Here is a 22,433-nt window from a genome sequence, read left to right on the forward strand (position 1 = left end):
GCACTTGTTAATCATAAAGGTTATATTTAGAATGAAAAAAATATATAAAAAATATAAAATACTTAATCTTCTGCCAACAAATTGTCGGCTTGAGTAACTGTTCTTGAAGTTTTAGTTTAAACTTTGTTAAAACTGTCTGGTTGAGAGTTGTGCATTTATTTTTAGTCCTCGCCTTTTTCCCATTATAAATATGAGGTCAGCACTTTTTTTACTGTTTTGGCATGAAATTTTTATGGCCGGATGCCCTTCCTGACGTCAACACTCACCCTTTATCTGGGCTGGGGATATGTGGTGATCATTCCCTGACCTCCTGCATCCCCCATATTTGGTGGTCATGGGCTTGAACCCCGGTCTAATCAGGAAGTGTGTGCTATCCACGGCTGCTCCTGGCTACGGAGGCATGGAGTTGTACATTTGTATAACCACAAATTGTTTTAAATAAGTTTAAGGTAATAATTCATCCAGGTTTTGTGAACATTGGGTTGACAATTGTATTTCGTATAATGATAAGTAACTTGTGTTAAATTAGTTACTAGGTAGTAACTCATTCATCTATAGTTCAGAGCTTGATTACATCTAAATTCTAATTAAGTTATGGAGTTAACTTATTAATTGATCGAGCTACATTTTGATTAGATTTTTTAGCTGTATTTGATTAGCTGTATTTTTTTATGTTTGTTTTGATGGGCAGTGACAGATTCCACTGATGATCTAAATTCTATAACCTATTATTTTTGACTCTTCATTTTCAGGAAATGTGTTCTACTTTCATCCCCTTGCTTCTATCAACTTTCCTTCCCATCCATTTCCCTCACTATTCCTTCTGTATATCCCACTTCCTTTCCTTAAATATCCTTGGAGCTCCCAGGCTTGCCTGATGGCCTAGTAAAAGTCTTTTCCTGGTGGAAGCATGTGGCTTGGGATAGGAGTCAGGGAATCAGGTGTACCCTGCCCCCTGGCTGTGAAATGTGAGTTTAACTTCTGTTCCCAGAAAATTAATGGAGGCACTGGTTAAAGAAGCACTGCAGGATCATCTAGACAAGACTTCAGTTATAGCTCAGACACAGCATGGTTTTGTTAAGTGGAAGTCTTGCCTGACCAATTTGATTGGATACTATGATGCAGTCACAAAAGAACTGGATGCAGGGAATAACTTTGATATTATATACTTGGATCTTAGAAAGGCTTTTGATACTGTTGCGCATGGAAGACTGCTGCACAAATTGGAGCAGTGTGGCATTGGAGGCAAATTGCTGTTATGGATAAAGGAGTGGTTGAGGGGGAGAAGACAGAGAGTGGTAATCAATGGACACTGCTCATCGTGGACTAATGTTATTAGTGGAGGCCCTCAGGGTTCAGTATTGGGTCCATTATTGTTTTCTGTATTTATAAATGATATTGATGATGGTATATCAAGCTTAATGTCCAAGTCTGCAGACGATACGAAGGTTGGCAGGGTTGTCAAGGACGCTACTGACATTATGCTGCTGCAACAAGATCTGGAAAGGTTCAGCAGATGGGCTGAGAGGTGGCAAATGAAGTTTAACATTGACAAATGTAAAGTACTACATATGGGAAACAGCAACCCCAGAGCAACGTATCAACTCTGTGATACTACACTGACAGTGGTAGAGAATGAAAGGAACCTGGGGGTGATTGTGCAGGCAGATATGAAGTTCTCTGAGCAGTGCAGACGGGCTGCAAGAGTAGCTCATGGTGTATTGTCAATGATATATAGGAATTTTTCTAGCAGGGATAAGGAGGTGATTATTCCCTTGTATAAGGCAATGGTCAGGCCACACCTAGAGTACTGTATACAGGCCTGGAGACCTCATTTCAAGAAGGATGTAGAGCTGCTGGAACGAGCAGAGAAGGGCAACAAGATTAGTGAATGGAACAAAGGGGTGCTCTTACAAAGAAAGGCTTAAGTTTTGCGAATTACAGTGTCTGGAGACTAGGCAGCAGCGAGGTGATCTGATAGAGGTGTACAAAGCCTTGAACGGTTTGAGCATGCTCAATGCTGATGGGATTCTTCCTCTTGCTCAGAATAATCACCAGAGAGGGCATAAATTCAAATTGAGGAAAGACAGATGTAGGATAGATGTGCGGAAATTTGCCTTTAGCCAGCGGGTGGTTTGTAGGTGGAACAGACTACCATCCCTTGTCGTGGAAGTTGATAGCCTAAATAAGTTTAAGGCTCAGCTGCACAAGTATTTTGAACGAACAGAGGGGTGAAGTGGAAGTGGTTATTTTTTATTTATTTATTTTACTTTAATTTTTTTGGCTGATGCTGCATAAGCTTGCTTTCTTGCATCAAATGCCTCTACTAATGCTAATGCTAAAAATGCTAATGTCAGGTAGTGGCATAATGAAATTGGGATACTCAACAGAACCCTATACATACGCTGAACACACCTGCACATATACACACTTGCCGGCCTTGGCACTATGCCTTCTCAGTTGCATCTGCGGCATATAGGAGAAACCCCAGAGACCGCAATACAAATGCAAATAACTTAAATTCCATTAATCCCAAAATATCGCAGAACTCATCAAAACTGGTGCTATGAACATGTGACTTGGAGCCCTGATTAATGGAGTACAGTTCTGTTCTCTGATGAGTCCTGTTTTAGCCTACAAACAGATTGTAGACATTATTTCATCTTGAGACAACAAGGAATGTGGTACCATCCCTCCAACATCAGAGAAATGGACACTTACGGTGAAAGTGGTATTCTCATATGGGGTAGAATAATGATCAACAGCCACGCTCCTCCTCATATTTTTGATAGAGGGTACCGTAACTGTGCCGAGGTACCGAAAACAGATCCTCAAACCCTATGTGAGACTTATTAGGGGTGTAGTTGGACCAGATTTTCTTTTCATGCACGACAACGCCACCACAAACAGAGCTCAAGTCATGGAGAATATTTTGAAACTGAAGATATCTGGCGACTTCTGTGGCCAGCACAATCACAAGACAAAGCTGATCGAACATGTGTCAGATGCCCTTGGTCATGGCATTGCACGCCAACACCCAACACCTTGGTCACTTGGTGAGCTAAGGTCTTTGCTAGAAAAGAATGGGATTTGTTGCCACCCTTATATCAAGCATGGTTCACCGCTGTCAAGCCTGTTTAGCCACTGGAGTTCATACACCATAATGACCATATTTTCAAGCATCTTGTATTGACCTCTATAATGTGACCTTTTTGGTAATTCTTATACAGCCACTATAAATGTCTTTTATATCTGTCTGAAGTTTCTCGTTCTCCCTTCATTTCATCATTATTCTGTGGTACACCACCATACCAAATTTTGTCCCGCTTCATTGCATGCTGCACAAGTTATGCCACGTTTTCTACATGTTCTATTAATTTTGTTCAGCAGTGTAGTACAACTTGTTTATATTTGTTTAGTCAGAAGGTAGATCTCCACAGGTGGCTGCTGTTTTATTTGTAGTAGCTTGTTATGCATTTGGGCATGTCACATTTGTATCCACTATTTATAACACATGTGACTAGTTTATAATCAATGATGGGAATTAGAATAGGATCAATATTACAACATGCACAGGAATCTAACAAAATTTAACAGACTATTTATTTTCATTTGGTGAGAAGCACTACTATAGCTGTGACAGTTTGTTTTTTAACCACATCAGTACATATCCAAAGAGCTTATACATGGGTGAAGAATGGGCTGCATGTAATTGCCTAATATTTTGGCTCGCCACTATTTTCCCCACTGAGGAAAACAGTTATTGCAAGGGAATGTACACTCTGCCCATGTAGGCTATATTGGTTCTAAAATCAGTAGATATTGTCAAGATATAGATGTAGATATAACATCTATATACATATAGATGTTATCAAGATAATAAACCCAAAGGAATATCAAGATATTCCTGTGGGTTTGGTTTCTGTGGATTTGTTTCAAGAGAAATTTGTCCATTGAGGATCAGCAGACAGCATGTTCAGATAGGATAAGACGAAAAACTCTGCATTTTGACTCCACTGAGAAGCAGTATCTTCCTCCTAAGATGAAGCAAAAGTTCACTGGCACACAAATTGATTTTTGAGGCAGAGATGTTTCAAAAGCCCAATGAGTAATTCTGAGGTTGCTGCACTCAACTGCATACTAATAAGTTCTTCCTTGCAGGGCCATAACCCTCAGGGGCTCACATCTGGTGAGTTTGGGCTTGGCACACCCAGGGCCTGAGCTGGATATCATCATTCTTCTCTTTCTTGGAGATTCCCTTCTACTTCTCTCTCTCTCTCTCTCTCTCTCTCAGGGTAACTCAGAAATTTTTTTTGGCTGATGCAGCGTACGCCTCAGGCTTCCTTGCACCATATGGCTAATAATAATAATACTCTCTCATAAATGCTTTCAAAGATTGAACTGAGTAAGGAATTTTTCTTTAATTCGTCCTTTGCTTTTTTTATACATTTTGAGGAAAGCCAGAATTTTAATAACAGATGACAAGAAAAATGAACTCTTCTGTTTCAAAGAAGGCATCACTTTACTACGAATTCCACTGCTTTATTTCCCATTACATACCTATGAATCATAGCATATGATATTTACCTTGAAGTATTCCTTATAACATATATTCCTTTTTCCTATAACAAAATACAGTTATTACATTTTCTTGTATGTTGACTAATATATTTAAATCAAAACATTTACATACTTTTAATTAAGTTACTTTATGAACACTCTGTACATAAAGAGACTTAATTGTAACATTCATAATTGATTTTAACTTAACTTTTTTTTTTTTATCGAAAAAGAATTAATAAATAAAACTTTCATGGTCAACTTTGAACTCTATCCCACTACAAAACAAATACAGTGTGTGTGTGTGTGTGTGTGTGTGTGTGTGTGTGTGTGTGTGTGTGTGTGTGTGTGTGTGTAAAATAAAAGATATAATGGGTTCCACCACTACTACACCTGTAGTAGTGGTGGAAAGATAAAAATAAAATAAATTAGATATGACAAATGCACCAAAGCGCACGCACACACATACAGAAAAGGTTGAAAAGTCTTTAGTCCAATACAGATCACAAAGGTTTTCTTGGAAGACAACACTGCCAATCTGCTGTGACTCTTCTTGTGTTCACAGAAGATTTTAGGTTTACAACTATATTCTTCTTTACAGAGGGCATTGAGGTGTGGAAGGTAAAGAGGGTGAATGTTGAGAGAATCAAGTACAATACAGTCATTGAGTAACTTCATATAAAGAAAATGTCACCAAAAGAAATTTGTGAAGACAGGCAGCAAACATAAGGGAATCGTCCTTCATAAGCCATGGTCAAAAACTGGGTTGCAGAATTTAAACGTGGACGAGACAGTGTGAAGATGCACCCTGCAGTGGATGAGCTTTACCATGTTGACAGCTGCAAATGTGGATGCCAATCATGACCTGATCATGCAAGACCACAGAATAACACTGAAGAACATTCAACATCTCCCATGAGCAAACTCGTGATGTTGTGATGAATGTTTTAGGAATGAAGAAGGTTTTTCTTTAAGGTGGTTCCCTAAAGCACTGAATGCGAATCGGGAGTGGGAAAGAGTGAGGTGTTGTCATGAGATTTTGCAGCATTTTGAAGCTAACAAGACTCAGTTTTGGGGGCAGTAAATCACTATGGATGAAATATGGGCCACTTGAATCCTGAAATAAAGGAACAATCGAAACATTGAAAGCATCCCACTTCATCCCCTCCTAAAAAGTTTCAAGTGCAGAAGTCAGCTGGGAAAGTCATGGCGTCCATCTTCTGGAATGCAGGAGTGATCATGGTTGATCTCCTGGAACGAGATGCCACTATCAACACCGAGTATTATTCTAACCAACAGAGACATTTCCGAGAAGAATTGAAGCTCATGAGGCACGAAAAATTGGCCAAAGGAGTCATTTTGTATTAAGACAATGTACCAGTGTACACAGCATTTGTAACTCGAGCAACACTGTATGACTGTGGATGTGAGCTATTATTGCACCAGATTTGGCTCTATCAGATTATTTTCCATTTCCAAATCTCAAAAAAAAGGACTCGAAAGAAAAGAAATTTGACAGTGACATGCTGTGATGGATGCAGTCAACAATTGGTTTGAGTAAAAATCTTCTGAATTTTATTTGAGTGGATTACACAAAAGCTAGTGGATTATACCAGAAAGTGTGTTGACTTAACAGGACTATGTTGAAAAATATGAGTTTTCACAACTTTCCAGCATTCCTTCTATGAAAAGCTAGAAACTTTTCAACCTTCTGTGCACACTCGTGTGTGTGTGTGTGTGGGTGGCCATGCTATTTTCTTCAACTAAGAGGATATTAATATAAAAATGAACTTTCCAAACAGTATAACTATTTAGTAACACACCTAGATCTCACAGTTATTTTCTTGCTCTAAATTTGCTAGTAGTGCTCTATGTAAAGCCATATGTCAATTTATCTGGAAATAATAATTTGTACAATTTAAATATTTAAGTCAATTTCATGCCCATATTACTTCATTAACACTAATATTACATTTATAGATGTGTTAATGATATTTAAATAAACTGTTCAAGTTGTTGTTTGATAATTTATTTCTCAGTAAACTAATATACAGTCATCCCTGTATATTAATTATCATACATTTACTTAATTCATAGCTGTATTTATGTCTGCACAGAAAAAAAAAAAATTTTCCTTTACAAATACTATAAGGTGCACTATATTGAATGCACCATTCACACACACACACACACACACACACACACACACACACACACACACACACACACACACTATACAACCAACTTAATGATAATCTTGAACATTTTTCATTAAATTACCTTGTCTATATAATCAGTTGCTGTAACAAAATTGAATGCATCATCTAGCTTTGCCTTTAAAGTGATAGATTTCGAAGAAACCCACTTGTTCTTTGGAACTTCTAGCTGATACAAGACTGCTACAAGGGCAACTAATATAACTACAACTTTCCAAAAAAGTCCCTAGAGGATTTAAAAAGGGTGACCATGAGAAGAAATTAATCATTATTTAATTCTAACTTAAAACTACAACTGCATTTGCAAAATAATTAATGAAAATAAAAAATATCTTAAATATCATTGTCTTAAAAATTTTTAAAAATGACAAAATGTTTTAATACATCACAACTTCCAGAGGACATCATAAGCATTCTGCACAGCAATTATTTATTCAACTGACAAATAACCTAATGAATAAATTCTATTTCTTTGAGTAATATATAGGATATAGGAGGAGTGGTCGAATAGTTCTGCAAGAACTTTTCAAACACCCCTTTGCAAATGGCCACACTTCAACATGGAAAATAGTTGCAGTGGGATGGAAAGTATGTCATGTGGCAGTGGTACAGGAGTAAGGAGTTAGTAACATGGAGGTCTCCATTAAACCTATTTATTTATGTTTGTAACTACATAAAGGACAAATTACATTTCACTATGGTGAGTACAAACATATGCTTTAAGGCAAAGTTGTGTGATCAAATTTTGAGTGCAGCTAGGAAAAAGTGGCCAAGAGATGCTAGTACTTAACTAACTAGATTATGGGCTGGATGCATTAAGTAGCTCATAGGTATTCGAGTGGTGGAGACAGAGGATGAAAGTCAAGGGCTGCCCCTTCCAAAGGAATGACTGGTGATACTCTTTTTATATGTTCAAGGCATTGTTCTGAAAACAGCAGGCATACCATAATTAAACTCAGATTAATCATTATTATTAACAGGCACTACAGGATCACTCAAGTGATAGAATTTTAAAAAAAGGCATGTTCAATAAACAGTGGCTTGTCCTGCAAATAATAATAAGTTGCATATGTGGTCTGAGAGCCATTTACAGCCATCAGAAATACATCACTAGAACATCTACCCTATTGTCAGAGTGGACCCTAAGCTGAGGGGACCCAAATTTGGCAGCAACTAGAAGTAAAAGAACCATACTTAATAAATTACTAAAGAGCATGTTGAAAATCAGCCCGTTGCATATTAGCATTAGTAGAGGCATATGATGCAAGAAAGAAAGCTTATACTGCATCAGCCAAAAAAAAAAAAAACTTCCCATTTCACCCATCCATTCACTCCAAAAGTTTGTCCAGTTCTTCCTTGAATTTATTTACGCCTTCAACTTCCACAACAACAGATGGAAGTTTGTTCCAGCAATCAACCACCTGCTGGCTAAAGGCAAATTTCCACACATCTATTCTAAAACCATGTTTCCTCAATTTGAATTTATGGCCCCTCAAGTGCATAATCTGAGCAAGAGGAAGAATCCCATCAGCATTGAGCTTGCTCAAACCATTTAAGGCCTTATACTCTCCTCAATCAGATCACCTCTGAGGTGCCTAATCTCCTGAGAAGTGAATAGAACACTGCAAGACATGAAGTGAAGGATGATATTTTGAAGATAAAACTGTCCTTAACAGTATCACTTAAGTTTATATCACACTCACATGCTGGAAAGTTTACTGTTTCAACTTGGGAGATTAGTATTATAATGGCTGAAAGATGTGAGGAATTGGGCTTTTTCTGCATTGGCCCAAAAAAAAATAAATAATAATTCTATCATTCATACTTTCCCTGTTGCCAAAAAAGTGCCTCTCCAATTCCATATTGAACTTTACCAAATTATCAACTTCAACCACTGTTGCAAGAAATTCATTCCAATAATCTATAACATGCTGCCCAAAAGTAAACTTTATGAGATTCAACCTCCTGTTATAACCAGAATTTTGTATTTGTGCCCCCAGTTCTCTTTTCTGCCAGTTAAAATATACTTGCCTCACCCAATTTACTGATTCCTTTAGGGCATTAGGATATATCTCTATCTGGTCCCCTCTAAGATGTCAAGTTACCAAGCTTTACAGTCTGCATTTTTCAGGCTGTTCTTCATATAGACATTGATTAGCAATCTTTACCAATCTGGTTTCCCTTCTCTGAACTCTTTCTAGAAATTTGTCTTTTTTCAAATGTGGTCTCCAGTCCTGAACACAACATTCTAAATGCAGTCTCACCAGCTTCTTATAAAAATGATTAATGACATCCTTTTCCCTACTTGCAAAGGTCCTATACATCACAGACAGATCACCATGTGCTTTCCTAGCTGACTGTTTACACAACATGGAAATTTTTCATGTCTAACTAAATAATAACCCCTAAGTCATTTTCCTCATGCACTACTTTTAACTCCACTCTCCCAAGATTATAAGTAACTCCTGGATTTCTGTTTCCTAAGTGCATGATGAAAATGACTTAAGGGTTATTATTTAGTTAGACATGAAAAATTTCCACACTGTAGAAATTTTTCACGTCTAACTAAATAATAGTGTCTAACTTCATGTCTAACAAAACCTTACATTTAGAAGCATTAAACTTCAATTGTCATTTTTCAAACCATTTGTGCAAATTAAATTACTTTGAAACAGAATGAACTGGTTCATATCATAAACACCCTTCCTGCCGTTAAATCATCATTAAACTTTATCAAATTCCCCTGCACTCCCTCAACAAAATCATGAAGGACAAGAAACAGAATTATTCCCGATACTGATCTCTGAGAAACTCAACTTGCTGCACTGGTACATCCTGAAACATGCCCCTTTATGCCCTCTCTCCTATCTTTTAACCAGTGCTTGATAGAAAGCAGGGTCTTGGCCATTTATCCCCCATTCACTTCAGTTTATATAATAGCCTTTCGTTGGGAACCATATCAAAAGCTTTACTGAAGTCAAGGTAAATAATATCAAAGTTGTTTCTTGCATCCATTTTATGACTGTCATAATAAATAATTAAATTGGTCAGGCAAGACTTCTCCTTCATGGACCAATGCTGTGACTTATTAAGGATACCATTCCTAACAAGATAATCCTAAATTGTATACTGAATCAGAGACTCCATGACCTTATCCATCACAGAAGTCAAACACACTTGGTCTATAGTTGACCATCATGCAAAAGATTTGCACCTTTGCAGACTGAGGAGACATTAGTGCTTCTCCAGTCCAGTAGGTTCTCCCCAAAGTCCAATGATGATCTCATTAATATCCTAAACTGGATGAGACAGTGTTACTACTGGCAAATGATACAAGAAAGCAAGCTTATACAGCATCAAAAAAAAAAAAAAGGCACATCACTCACCTGTACCACCACTCCAATAATTTGCTAGTTCTTCCTTAAATTTTTAAGTGTAGCATTAAGATCAAGTTATGGCTATGAATAAAGGGATGGTTGAGTGGGAGAAGAATGAGTGGTTATTAATGCAAACTGCTCTTTGTGGACAAATGTTATTAGGGGATTCCACAGGGTTTGGTGCTGGACCCATTGTTGTCTTCTATATTTATTAATGATATTGATAAAGGTATATGAGGCTTAATACAAATGATACAAAGGTTGACAGGATGGTTCAAGACAATAATCAAGGAAAGCCTAGGCAAGATCGAGAAAACCTAGGCAAATGAGTTGATAAATGGCAGATGAAGTTTAACATTGACAAATGTAAGGTGTGCATATGGATAACAGTAATCCCAGATTAATGTACCAATTGAAGGAGCATAAAATCAAACTGAGGAAGGATGGTTGTAGGAGAGATGTGCAGAAGTTTGCTTTCATCTGCGGGTGGTTGATTATTGGAACAAACTTTGATCTGTTGTTGTGGAAGTGGACAGTTTGAATAAATACAATGATGGGAGACAAGCTATTAGGCTTGCCTTCTTGCATCATTTGTCACTACTAATTATAATACTAATTTACTCAAACTAAAAATGCTTCTGCAAGACCAAATGGAAGTTTGTTCCAACAATCAACAACCCACTGGCTGAAAGCAAATTTGTGCACATCTATCCAAAACTGTCCTTCCTCAATTTAAATTTATACATCCTCATAAGTGTTGGATATACAAGAGAAAATATGCTATCAGCACTGCACTTGCTCAATCCATTCAAAGCCATAAACACGTCAATCAGATCATCTCGCAAGTACCTAGCATCCAAATGCTACAATTTGCAGAATTGAAGCCTTTCTTGGAAAGCACACCCTTTTGTGTCCCTCACCAATCTTGTTGCCCTTCTCTGCATCTATTCCAGCAGATCTACTTCCTTCCTAAAATGAGGTCTCTGTGCAGTACTCAAGATGCAGCTAAACCATTGCTTTGTAAGATGGGATAATCACCTCCTTATCCCTGATGACAAAACTCCTGTATACCATTAACAAAACCTCATGTGCTGGTCCAGCCTATCTGCACTTCCAATCTGACTGTAAAATTAACCTCAGGTCTTTGTGAAGTGAAACTTCTTTAGGCAAGCTCCAGGCAGTTTTTAGATGGGAGTAACTTGTGTTCATGGATTGACAAAAAATGCAACAAAAATGTGACCGTTGCCATAAGTAAAGGCATCACAGGCATTCTGAATGTCCCGGTTCTTGCACAATCATCAAAGTTAAGCAACATTAGGCATGGTTAGTAATTGGGAGGATGACCACCTGAGAATATCCGGTGTAGTTGACTTTTTTTTTTCTTTTGTTAACCTATGGAAAATATTCTTCCGATTTTCACATATCATTTAATTTTGTTAATTGGTAAGGTAATAAGGTGCAAATCTGTGCTTTATATCTTTACTTTTATGGCCTGTGGATAATATTCATCCTATTTTCGCTTATTATAACAGCCATTAATAGAATTAAAATACCATTAATTAGGATTAAATGACCGGCACTTACTACATATCGTATAGTGAATGGTATTTTGTTATGGAGTGTCCATCGTCAAGTGATTTGATTGTATAGTGAACCAATCTAAAGCGGGGGGGGGGGGGGTCCGCTGTAGTGAGCATTGTAAGGTGTATATAGCAAATGCACACATGCAATTCATCCATGGATTGAAAAAAATCGCCAAGAAAATGCAACACAAAATGATTCATCCTCCTCTCCCCCGCCATTATACCATTTTGAGGGACCAGGCACGAGCGACACAGGACCCAATCAGTACCCCTACTGATTGTGCCATTCTCCACCGTATTTAATAAAAAATTGAGGGAAAACAATTTATAATTCAACATGCCGAAGACTAATAGTGAGCACTGTAGAGCACAGAGCACGTATACATGCAATGCAACCACCGAAACCACCTCCACTGAGTACATTCCTGTCTTGATGGTCCTGAATAACTTCTTTAACCAGTGACTCCATTATGTTCCCTAGAACGGAAGTCAAGCTTACAGGTCTATGATTACTCACTTCACCCTTCAATTCCGCTTTGTGAATCGAGGACATTTGCACATCTCCAATCCACAGGAACCTCCTGAATCCAAGGATGTCTTATAATTATGGCTAGAGGTTTGCTGTCCTCTTCTTCTGCCGCTCAACATATAATTGGATTGATCTCATCCACCCCAGGTGATTTTTTTATCTTTAGCTTTAACAATTTCTCATCCACTTTCCTCTGTTATCACAAAATCATTTATTTCTCTGTTAAAATTTCATAAACTTCGGGCATCCCCTTCCTAAAAATTATTAGTGCTTACATAAAGAAGTCTTTGCTGCTTTTCTTTGCGTTCTTTGTCAGAGACTTCTCATAATCTGCCTTAGCAGATTATGAGAATAATCTGGGGTTACTCTGAAGTAACCCCAGAGAAACGTACCAACTGTGTGGTACTACACTTAAGGTGGTAGAAAATGAAAAAGACCTGGGAGTAATTGTGCAGTCAGATATGAAGTTTTCTGAGCAGTGCAGACAGGCTGCTAGGGCGGGTCATGGGGTTTTGTCAATGATATATAGGAATTTTGCTAGTAGGGAGAAGGAGGTGATTGTCCCTCTGTATAAGGCAATGGTCAGGCCACGCCTTGAGTACTGCATACAGGTCTGGAGGCCTCATTTTAGGAAGGATGTAGATTTGCTTGAGCGTGTACAGAGAAGAGCAACACGATTGGTGAGGGGAATGAAGGGATTCTCTTACCAAGAGAGGCTTAAGTTCTGCAAATTGCAGTGGCTGGAGACTAGGCACCTGCGCGGTGATCTGATTGAGGTCTATAAGGCCTTGAATGGGTTGAGCACGCTGAATTCTGATGGGATCCTTCCACTTGTTCAGATTACCAACCTACGGGGACATAAGTTCAAATTAAGAAAGGACAGATGTAGAATAGATGTGCGGAAATTTGCCTTTAGCCAGCGGGTGGTTAATTGCTGGAACAAACTTCCATCTGTCGTTGTGGAAGTTGATAGGTTAAATAAATTTAAGGAGGAACTGGACAGGCATTTGTAGGGAATGGTGTGATTTTTTTTTTTTTTTTTGGCTGATGCTGCATAAGCTCCTACACTTGCTTTCTTGCATCATGTGCCACTACTACTACTACTACTACTTAGCATGCCTAACCTCTTTTGTGACTTGATTGCAGACTCTGTTATACCTACTGTAGGTTTTCATATCTATGATAATTTATAAGTATCACATGCATTTTTCTTTTCTGCCACTAATCTCACTAGTTTCTTTGTTTGTTTGTTATTTGGTTTTTAGGAGCATTAGCAACTAAGGCCATATTGCTCTGGGATATGCGGTGGCCATTCCCTGACATTTCTGCATCCTCCATATTTGGTGGTCATGGGCTCGAATCCCAGTCTAATCAAGAAGCGTGTGCTATGCACTGCTGCTCCTTCCCACCTGGCTACGGAGGTGCAATCTCACCAGGTCATCTGATATTCATACAGGGATGTTGGAATGGTTAAACTTTGAGCAGTATCTTTCTCTCAGTTGGTATAAAAAGCCTAATAGATTCCATTATTACTTCCTTGAATGCTCCCCATTTAAAGTTCACTGCTAACATTATCATCAGTTGGTCCCACTGAACAGATTTTAAAAACTGTCGGAGACCATTCTTGTCACCTTTATGAAAGTAAAAGCTTCTCTGCTCACAATGGTAGTTACATATTTAAGTGAAACCCACATCAGTATACTGTGATCACGAGCACCCAGTGGTTCTTTTACCTACAGATTCTTAATGTATGAAGATTTGTTGATAATCAGAACAAGAGCATTTCTTTTTCTCATTGCCTCTCTCTAGCATGCTGGTATAGAAAACTAGTCATCCAAAATATCTACAGAATCCTGCTACTGTCAGAGAAACCAACCCACAAGTTTCATTCAATATCTGGAAAGTTAAAATCCCCCATTATAAGGCATCCTGAATTACTGGTCCACTCTATTTGTCTGTATAGCTGTTCATCACAGTTATTGGGCCTATGACTTACACACTTCTACTCTCGTTTTTGTTTTCCCAGTGCTTATGTCATACCAATCTGATTCGACACTGTACTGGCCACCGACTTTGACTGTGTGCACTGCCTTACATCCTATGTGCTTTTTAACTAAAACATTACTGTTATGTCTGTCCTTTTTTGCACACTTTATACTCCCCATATTCAAATTTTGCATCTCTTATGCCTGAGTGAACCATGTCTCTGATATGGTATCAGTACAATGTTTCTGAATCTGATAACTTTACCAATATTTCAAATTCATGAATTTTATTTACTAAGGTCCTAGCATTAGTGTACATGCACCTAGTTTTATTCTTAGTATTCCTAATACAGCCCATGTATTTGCTTGTTCAATGAGCACTACCAGCAGGCCTTACACCTGGCTTTCTAGTTTGCTGTATAATCCATTAGAATCTGGGCAAGAATCATTTACACCTCTGCCTGCAGCTGCTGTTAATCTATTCATTGTGTATCCCCCCCACCAAACTAGCAGTTTTGCAACCCACCTAACACTGCCTCAACAGAATCAGCCAATAAATATCTCTGTAAAAACAGTCTATCTTGTCAATAAGCACAGACCATGCTAAGAAAAATTCTTCCCTAATGAGCCTTGCACAGTCTCCCCAGTACTAAACTGACTAACAAGGCTCTCATCATGTACTTCCTCCTATTGCATTTGGTCAGAATTGCATACACTTTCAAATTTAATCCTAACTCAATTTTTTCTCAAAATTGCCCTGTAATTGTTATGTAAATCCTCAGACCTTCTACTCTTAATATCATTAGTACCAACATATACAAGAATATCAATTTTTGTACCTTTAAAATAAGAGCATCTCTATGTCAGGGGTGTCACACTCAGAAGTGCTCAGGGACCACACAGACATTCTCGGGGAGGTAGAGGGCCACACAAATGGCTCTCAGGTGGCTTGTGGACCTCACTAATGTGTATATAGCATATCAGCGACATTATTCAGCAAAATATATTATCTTATTCTTGCACAAAATAATGCAATCTCATAACATCAATATTTATGAAGGTTGTATAACATGAATATTGTTTAAATTTCATATCTGTATATCTCCTTTAAGTGTCATAATTTACCATTTGGGCTACTTATATATGTTAAAATGTACTATGAAAGTTGACACTTGGGGCCACATAACAAATTCTTGAGGGTCCCACACAGCCCCTGGGCTTCCAGCTTGACATGCCTGCTCTACATCATCATCAACTTTTCCCCCAGGCAGATATACCCTGGTCCTATTCCACCTATCCTTTTTACAAAATGTATTTCCCATTTTCCCGACAATATCTACCTCCTGTGGGACCAGCACACTGCCATAAAGGATCTCATTATGCCTTGATATAGCAGTGAATGGATTCCTAATCCACCCTTTGGTCGCGTCTGGTTCTGTAAAGTGTTCCTTCACATTCTGATGTAGAATTTGGATCTGTTTCTAAATGATTTCTTTTTTGACATGTTTAGAAAATAATCATCATCTGTTGAGAAAAAGTCAAATTCTGGGTGATCGAGGTACTTGCATCACAGTTCAGTCTTCTGAAGGAATCCTGATATCATATCCTGTAAGTTAAAAAGTCAAGATATTCTGGGTGAAGTGACGGATTTAGGCTATTCAAGATAGCGAATATATACTGCTGAAATACACCACTTGAAATCACAGAAAAGGTCTTTACTGATATTATCAGTTTTGTGAAGAAATGTTTTTCTCATTCCTTAATTCAAAAACTCTTATGAGCACCTTTGTCCTCAACAGCCAGCATATCCTGGTGCAGAGAAGCAAAGCCTTGTACTTATTACCCATTTCTTTGCACAGAATGCTGAAAAGATGCACATTCAGTGGCTGCAATTTTATCAAATTCATAATTTTCACTACTTGCTTCAAAAGTGAATCAAGATCAGAAGGCAAATTTTGACATCATCCATTCTCCATAAATGAGGGCAGGTGTGGATTTCCATTCACACACAACCTCTTTCACATACATATAAATGCCTTTCTTACCATGCACGTAGCTTGTGCTCTGCCAGTGACAATTCCAGTATACACCATTTTCAGTCCACATCACAGGTCACAAAATAATCATTAACCAAATGGAAAATCTTTTCACCTGTGACACGGGTTTATGGTATAATAAGCAAAACAAAAAGATGAGCACCTCTCCCTTATATACTTACTACACATAGGCTAAAAGATTATAAGTATTCTGCACATCAGTTTCTGTTGTTGTTATTTGGTTTTTAGGAGCATTAGCAACTAAGGCCATATTGCTCCGGGGATATGCGGTGGTCATTCCCTGACCTTTCCGCATCCTCCATATTTGGTGGTCACCAGCTCGAACTCTGGTCTAATCAAGAAGCATGTGCTACGCACTGCTGCTCCTGCCCACCTGGCTACGGAGGCGCCACATAAAATGCTTGCTTCTCCATGCTATGCCACTGATTCTATGCAATGCTGCACAGTGTCATTTGACAAAGGAATTTTTTCAATAGCTTTTTCTGCCTTCTCTCTAAGCATAACATTTCTTATTTACTTTATGGTGGCTTTACAAGCTCTTCAGCAATAGTAAGACTTTTACTTGTTTTTGCTATCAAGAGTGAAATTTTGAATAAAGCCTCTATAGTTTTCGTGTCTCCTCTGCCCTTAACAACAAAAGTCGCAGATTTCTGTGTGGAAAGCATTATTTTGTGCTTGTTCTGGAAAAACTCAATTAGCTTACTCTGCATAACAGACAATGCCGAGGGAACTAAGGATAATGGTGTCCAGATAAGTGTTAATCAAAACATTGTTCCAAAATAATACTGATGTAGTGTTGTTTACAATGTTGCTTTTTTTTTGAATAGTAGAGATAAGTAAGACTTTTACTTGTTTTTGCTGATATTACTGAAAGCTTACAGCTTGTGGTATTTCAGTTGTAGGAAAATTCGGGTCAGTACTCTACTGTACAAATTTTTTTAGCGATAAGAGAGTTTAGTTTTTTGATTGTATCTTCAAATTAACTTTCTTTGAGTAAACTGTGAACTATATATATATATAAGTGCATATACTGTATATTTTTAAAATTCTACTTCAGATTAATTCTTTATACATACAGTCATGGGCAATTACAAAAAAAAAGTACTGTGCTAATAAAATTCTGAAAATATATTACCAAAATTATGCATAAATGTACCTCTGCATAATACAAGATCTTGTACAGATGAACCTTAGGAAAGTAATTCTGAACTATGAACTGAGCACCTCAGGGTTTAGTGCTGGGTACCCTTGTTGTTTTGATATTTATTAATGATACTGATGAAGACATATCATTTAATTTCTAAGTTTGCTAATGATAAAAAGGTTGGCAGGGTGATTAATGACAGTAATAGAGGTATATGCTACTGTAAAAAGAGCTAACGAATTAAGCAAATGGGATGAAAAGTGGCAATTGATATTTGATATTGATAAAAGTAAAGTAATCTGAGAATAACATACCAACTGGATGGTACACAAGGTGGTGGAAAACAAAAGGGTCCTACTGTGTGCAGGTGGGCAGGAGCAGCAGTGCATAGCACACGCTTCTTGATTAGACCGGGACTCAAGCCCGTGACCACCAAATACGGAGGATGCAGAAAGGTCAGGGAGTGACCACCGCATATCCCCGGAACAATATGGCCTTAGTTGCTAATGCTCCTAAAAACCAAATAACAAACAAACAACAAACCTACTGTGTGTGTAATTGTGTAGCCCAAAATGAAGTAATCCTAGAAGTGCAGACAGGCTTCTGGGACAGATAATGAAATTCTGCCAACTATATATACAAAAATTTTACCAGAGAGAAAAAGGAGGTGTATAATGCAATGGTAAGGCTGCAACTTGAGTACTGCATACAAGACTCGAAGCTTCATTTTAGGAAGGACGTGAATCTGCTGGAATAAGTACAGAGAAGAGCAACATGATTAGTCAGGGACACAAAAGATTATTCTTACAAAGAAAGACTTCAGTTGCCTAACTGTGGAAATTCAGTTGCCAAATCTTAAAAGGTCCAGGTTTGAATCCTGCTAAAAGAAACAACTTATGGGCCCTTTTCAACAGAAGTGATATAAATATTGAGGTGGAAAGTTTCCCTGAAATTAAAATTGTGGCTTCTAAAATAATATCAAAAACTAGGTCTTTCACAGAAACATTTAACTGTAAAATTCCAGTTGCTATGATCTTCCTCCTTAAAGGTTTGCTGGTTGTTCAGAATATACACAGGGGTTGCTAAGAACATGAAGCATCAATGTTTTAATTTATTACACCAGTTATAATACACCTGCTTTACCAGTTATATTCAATATAATCACTGTTACAAAAGGATAAGAATAATATGTTGAGTGAGAGATAATACATAGGATTTTTAACGATCCAACACGATACAGGAAAGCAAAAAAACCTGACATATTTATATGCATTGTAGAAATAGAAATTTAATAGAAAATGTGATTATTTCAATACTACACAAACTATTTCAGGAGTACACTTCAGCCTATTATAAGTCCTAGGTCTTGAAAACAATGCCTTATATGCGACCACCATTTCCATATATATATATATATAATGACCATTGTTAGTGGAAAAAAAATTGCACATAAAATACTGCTGTACAAACTGGAGCAATATAGCAGTCACTTGCCCTTAATGCTACATTGCTCCAGTTCGTACAGCAGTATTTTATGTGCAATTTTTTTTTTTCACTATGGTCATTCCATAGATAGCAGGAAAAAAAGATACAGCACAGTACTTCAGCCCACGAAAGGTAACACCACACTGCAGAAAAAGACAGAGTGGCTATTAATGAGCACTGCTCTTTGTACTAATGTTGTTAGTGGAGTCCCCCAGGGTTCAGTGCTGTTTAAAATATTTATCAATGATAGTGATGAAGGTATATATAAGGTAAATGTTCAAGTTTGAAGATGATACAAAAATTAGAAGGTGGTTAACGACAGTTATCAGGGTGAGCTACTGCAACAAGATCTAGGAAAATTGGGTTGATAGGCTGAGAAATGGCAACTGAGGTTTAACATTGGCAAATACAAGGTACTGTTCTTGGGTAGCAGTAACCCCAGAGTAATATATATCAAAGTAGCGAAGAATAAAAAAGACCTGGAGGTAATTGTGCAGTAAGAGATGAAATTCTCTGAGCAGTGCAGATATACTGTCAGCACAGTTCATAGGGTTTGTCAATGATATACAGAAACTTTGCTAACAGGAATAAGGTGATTATCCCTTTGTATAAGACCATGGTTAGGCCACACTTTGAGTACTGTATATGGGTCTAGAAGCCTAACTTTAGAAAGGATGTAGATCTGCTGGAACAGGTGCAGAGAAGGGCAACCAGATTGGTAAGGGAACAAAAGGGTGCTCTTACCTAGAAAGGCTTGTTCTGCAAAAAACAAGCATGAGTCAAAAAAATAATAATAATAATAAATAAATAAAAATTAAAAAAATAAAAATAATAAATATATATATATATATATATATATATATATATATATATATATATATATATCACTTGCTCATCTCCTCTAATAATTTGTCTAATCCTTAAATGTATTTAAACCGCCCACTTCCACAATATCAGGTGGAAGTTTGTTCTAAATATTAATTAATGGAACAACCTAGTGGAAAACAAATTTCACACATCTCTCCTGCAGCTATCCTTCTTCAATTTACGTCATTCATTTGTGCGTTGTTCGAGAAAGAGTAAGAATGCGATCAGCATTTAGTTTACTTAATCAGATGTCCTCGCAGGTACCTAGTTTCCAGGCACTCAAATCTTTCATAGTACTAATAGCTTCGGGTTTGTTAACTTTCTGGTGAGTGCAGATTGAAAAGTTTCGTTTTTCTCTACACAAACCATTAAATGGAGTTACAAAACAGAAAACCATGTGCAAGATCCCTCTCAAACCTAGTTCCGTCTGAATTCAAGTGGCTTACCATGCTGCTGGTGGATGTCCTGCTCTCCCTCCCTCTCCTTTAAACCCTCATACTGTGCAAAGGCAACACAAAATTTCTCTGGTTTTCACGTGTTAAATAAATGCAATTTGGTGTCGCATACGACTATGCCGTGCGCACAACTTCAATTCCGTTACTACGAAAAGCTCATCGATCGCAACTTAAACCAAAATAAAAATGTATTCCACTCAACACTGCTTCACCAGCTGTCTGCTCCAGAACCCGGTCAGTGTTCAAGCGCCACCTTCAATTAAAAATACTTCCAATATTTAGAGTTTCAGATTATAGCTTAGACTATGTATATAAAGTGCTTAGCATCATAATACACAGCCATTTCTGAAAAAACAGAAAATTTTTAAGGTGGCATCGTTTTAGGTTATATCTCATATTGTGAATGCCTTCACAACGAGTTGCCATGATATTGCACTACTTCGAATAAATAACGCTTCACCTAAGGAGAAGACTAGTGTTACTTATTCTCAGATAGGTACCACCACCCAGACAGCACTGTTTCAGGGCTATTTATGTATGTATGTGAATATCTACTCGAATATCCACTTGTCCCTATTAGACTTAGAAAAGCAAAAAAGGTAGAGGGAAAGTTATAGTAGGAGTGGAAGAGGAAAAGAAACAGTGTAGAAGAATGAAAGGGACAGTAACTCCTTCAACTCACACCACTCAAGAACTCATAAACTCCTCGAATAGGCAACGCTTCCCCAGTGGAGAAGGCTGTTGTTACCTATTCTTGGAAACTCCGCACTACTGGAAACTCTACACCCTAGCAGCACTGTTTCAGGGCTATTTGGCCCTTCGTCAGTGAGTGGGTAGGTACCCAAGTGATGCAATGGTGGCAAAAACAGTTATGAAGTATAACTCCCCAATATGAGAGATGCCTGATGGTGTATGATGTATTTAGACTAAGGCGCATTTAGGGCTAGAGCCTCAAGCTGCGAACAAATTTAGACTATGTATATAAAGTGCTTAGCATCATAATACACAGCCATTTCTGAAAAAACAGAAAATTTTTAAGGTGGCATCGTTTTAGGTTACATCTCATATTGTGAATGCCTTCACAACGAGTTGCCATGCACTACTTCGAATAAATAACGCTTCACCTAAGGAGAAGACTAGTGTTACTTATTCTCAGATAGGTACCACCTATCTGAGAATATTTTTAACGATGCCACCTTAAAAATTTTCTGTTTTTTCAGAAATGGCTGTGTATTATGATGCTAAGCACTTTATATACATAGTCTAAATTTGTTCGCAGCTTGAGGTTCTAGCCCTAAATGCGCCTTAGTCTAAATACATCATACACCATCAGGCATCTCTCATATTGTGGAGTTATACTTCATAACTGTTTTTGCTATCATTGCATCACTTGGGTACCTACCCACTCACTGACGAAGGGCCAAATAGCCCTGAAACAGTGCTGTCTGGGTGGTGGTACCTATCTGAGAATAAGTAACACTAGTCTTCTCCTTATGTGAAGCGTTATTTATTCGAAGTAGTGCAATATCATGGCAACTCGTTGTGAAGACATTCACAATATGAGATATAACCTAAAACGATGCCACCTTAAAAATTTTCTGTTTTTTCAGAAATGGCTGTGTATTATGATGCTAAGCACTTTATATACATAGTCTAAATTTGTTCGCAGCTTGAGGCTCTAGCCCTAAATGCGCCTTAGATTATAGCTTATTATTATCATCCATATGGTGCAAGGAAGTTTATGCTGCACCAGCCAAAATAAAAAAAAAAAAAAAATTCTAGAGCCTCACTGTCCCAACCCATCTTTCCTTGTAAGCAGAGCAGCCCCCCAAATTTGTAGAACCCTGTTCAATAAATATTGTGGCCCTGGGGTCCTGTGCAAAACTTATACGGGGTGTTTTTGTGATGATGATTTTTTTTTTTTTAGTTTTTAATTTTCCAAATTTTACAGTAACTAAGAAATGATTAAATAATTTTATATTATACTAAACTAAAAAAAAAATAAATACAAATAATATTTAATACATTAATTAACAAACAATGCAGTTATTATTGAAAGTGAGTATGGCATAAAAATTACATTTTTAAATAACGTCCTATGTTCGATATCAAACGAAACATACACATTGAGAATGAAGTATACGTTCTACTTCTAGCAATTTTTAAGTCGACTCG

The 22,433-nt window shown here is 37.6% G+C and overlaps 1 protein-coding gene across 1 annotated transcript in view; it reads right to left on the reverse strand.

Annotated features, from left to right (window-relative positions):
* LOC150075128 (uncharacterized) overlaps positions 1-20,434 on the reverse strand; it is a 56,566-nt gene extending 36,132 nt beyond the window's left edge. The window contains exons 1-2 of the mRNA XM_090389188.1: positions 20,250-20,434; positions 6,841-7,002 (exon numbers count right to left, since the gene is read on the reverse strand). Of these exons, the coding sequence (XP_090245314.1) occupies positions 6,841-7,002; positions 20,250-20,252 (165 nt within the window). The 5' untranslated portion in view covers positions 20,253-20,434. The remainder of the gene's footprint in view (positions 1-6,840; positions 7,003-20,249) is intronic.
* Positions 20,435-22,433: the final 1,999 nt, after the last annotated feature.

Source organism: Mastigoproctus giganteus, chromosome 14, assembly GCF_048544385.1.
Source record: "Mastigoproctus giganteus isolate SK-2022 chromosome 14, ASM4854438v1, whole genome shotgun sequence".
Classification (NCBI taxonomy): domain Eukaryota; kingdom Metazoa; phylum Arthropoda; class Arachnida; order Uropygi; family Thelyphonidae; genus Mastigoproctus; species Mastigoproctus giganteus.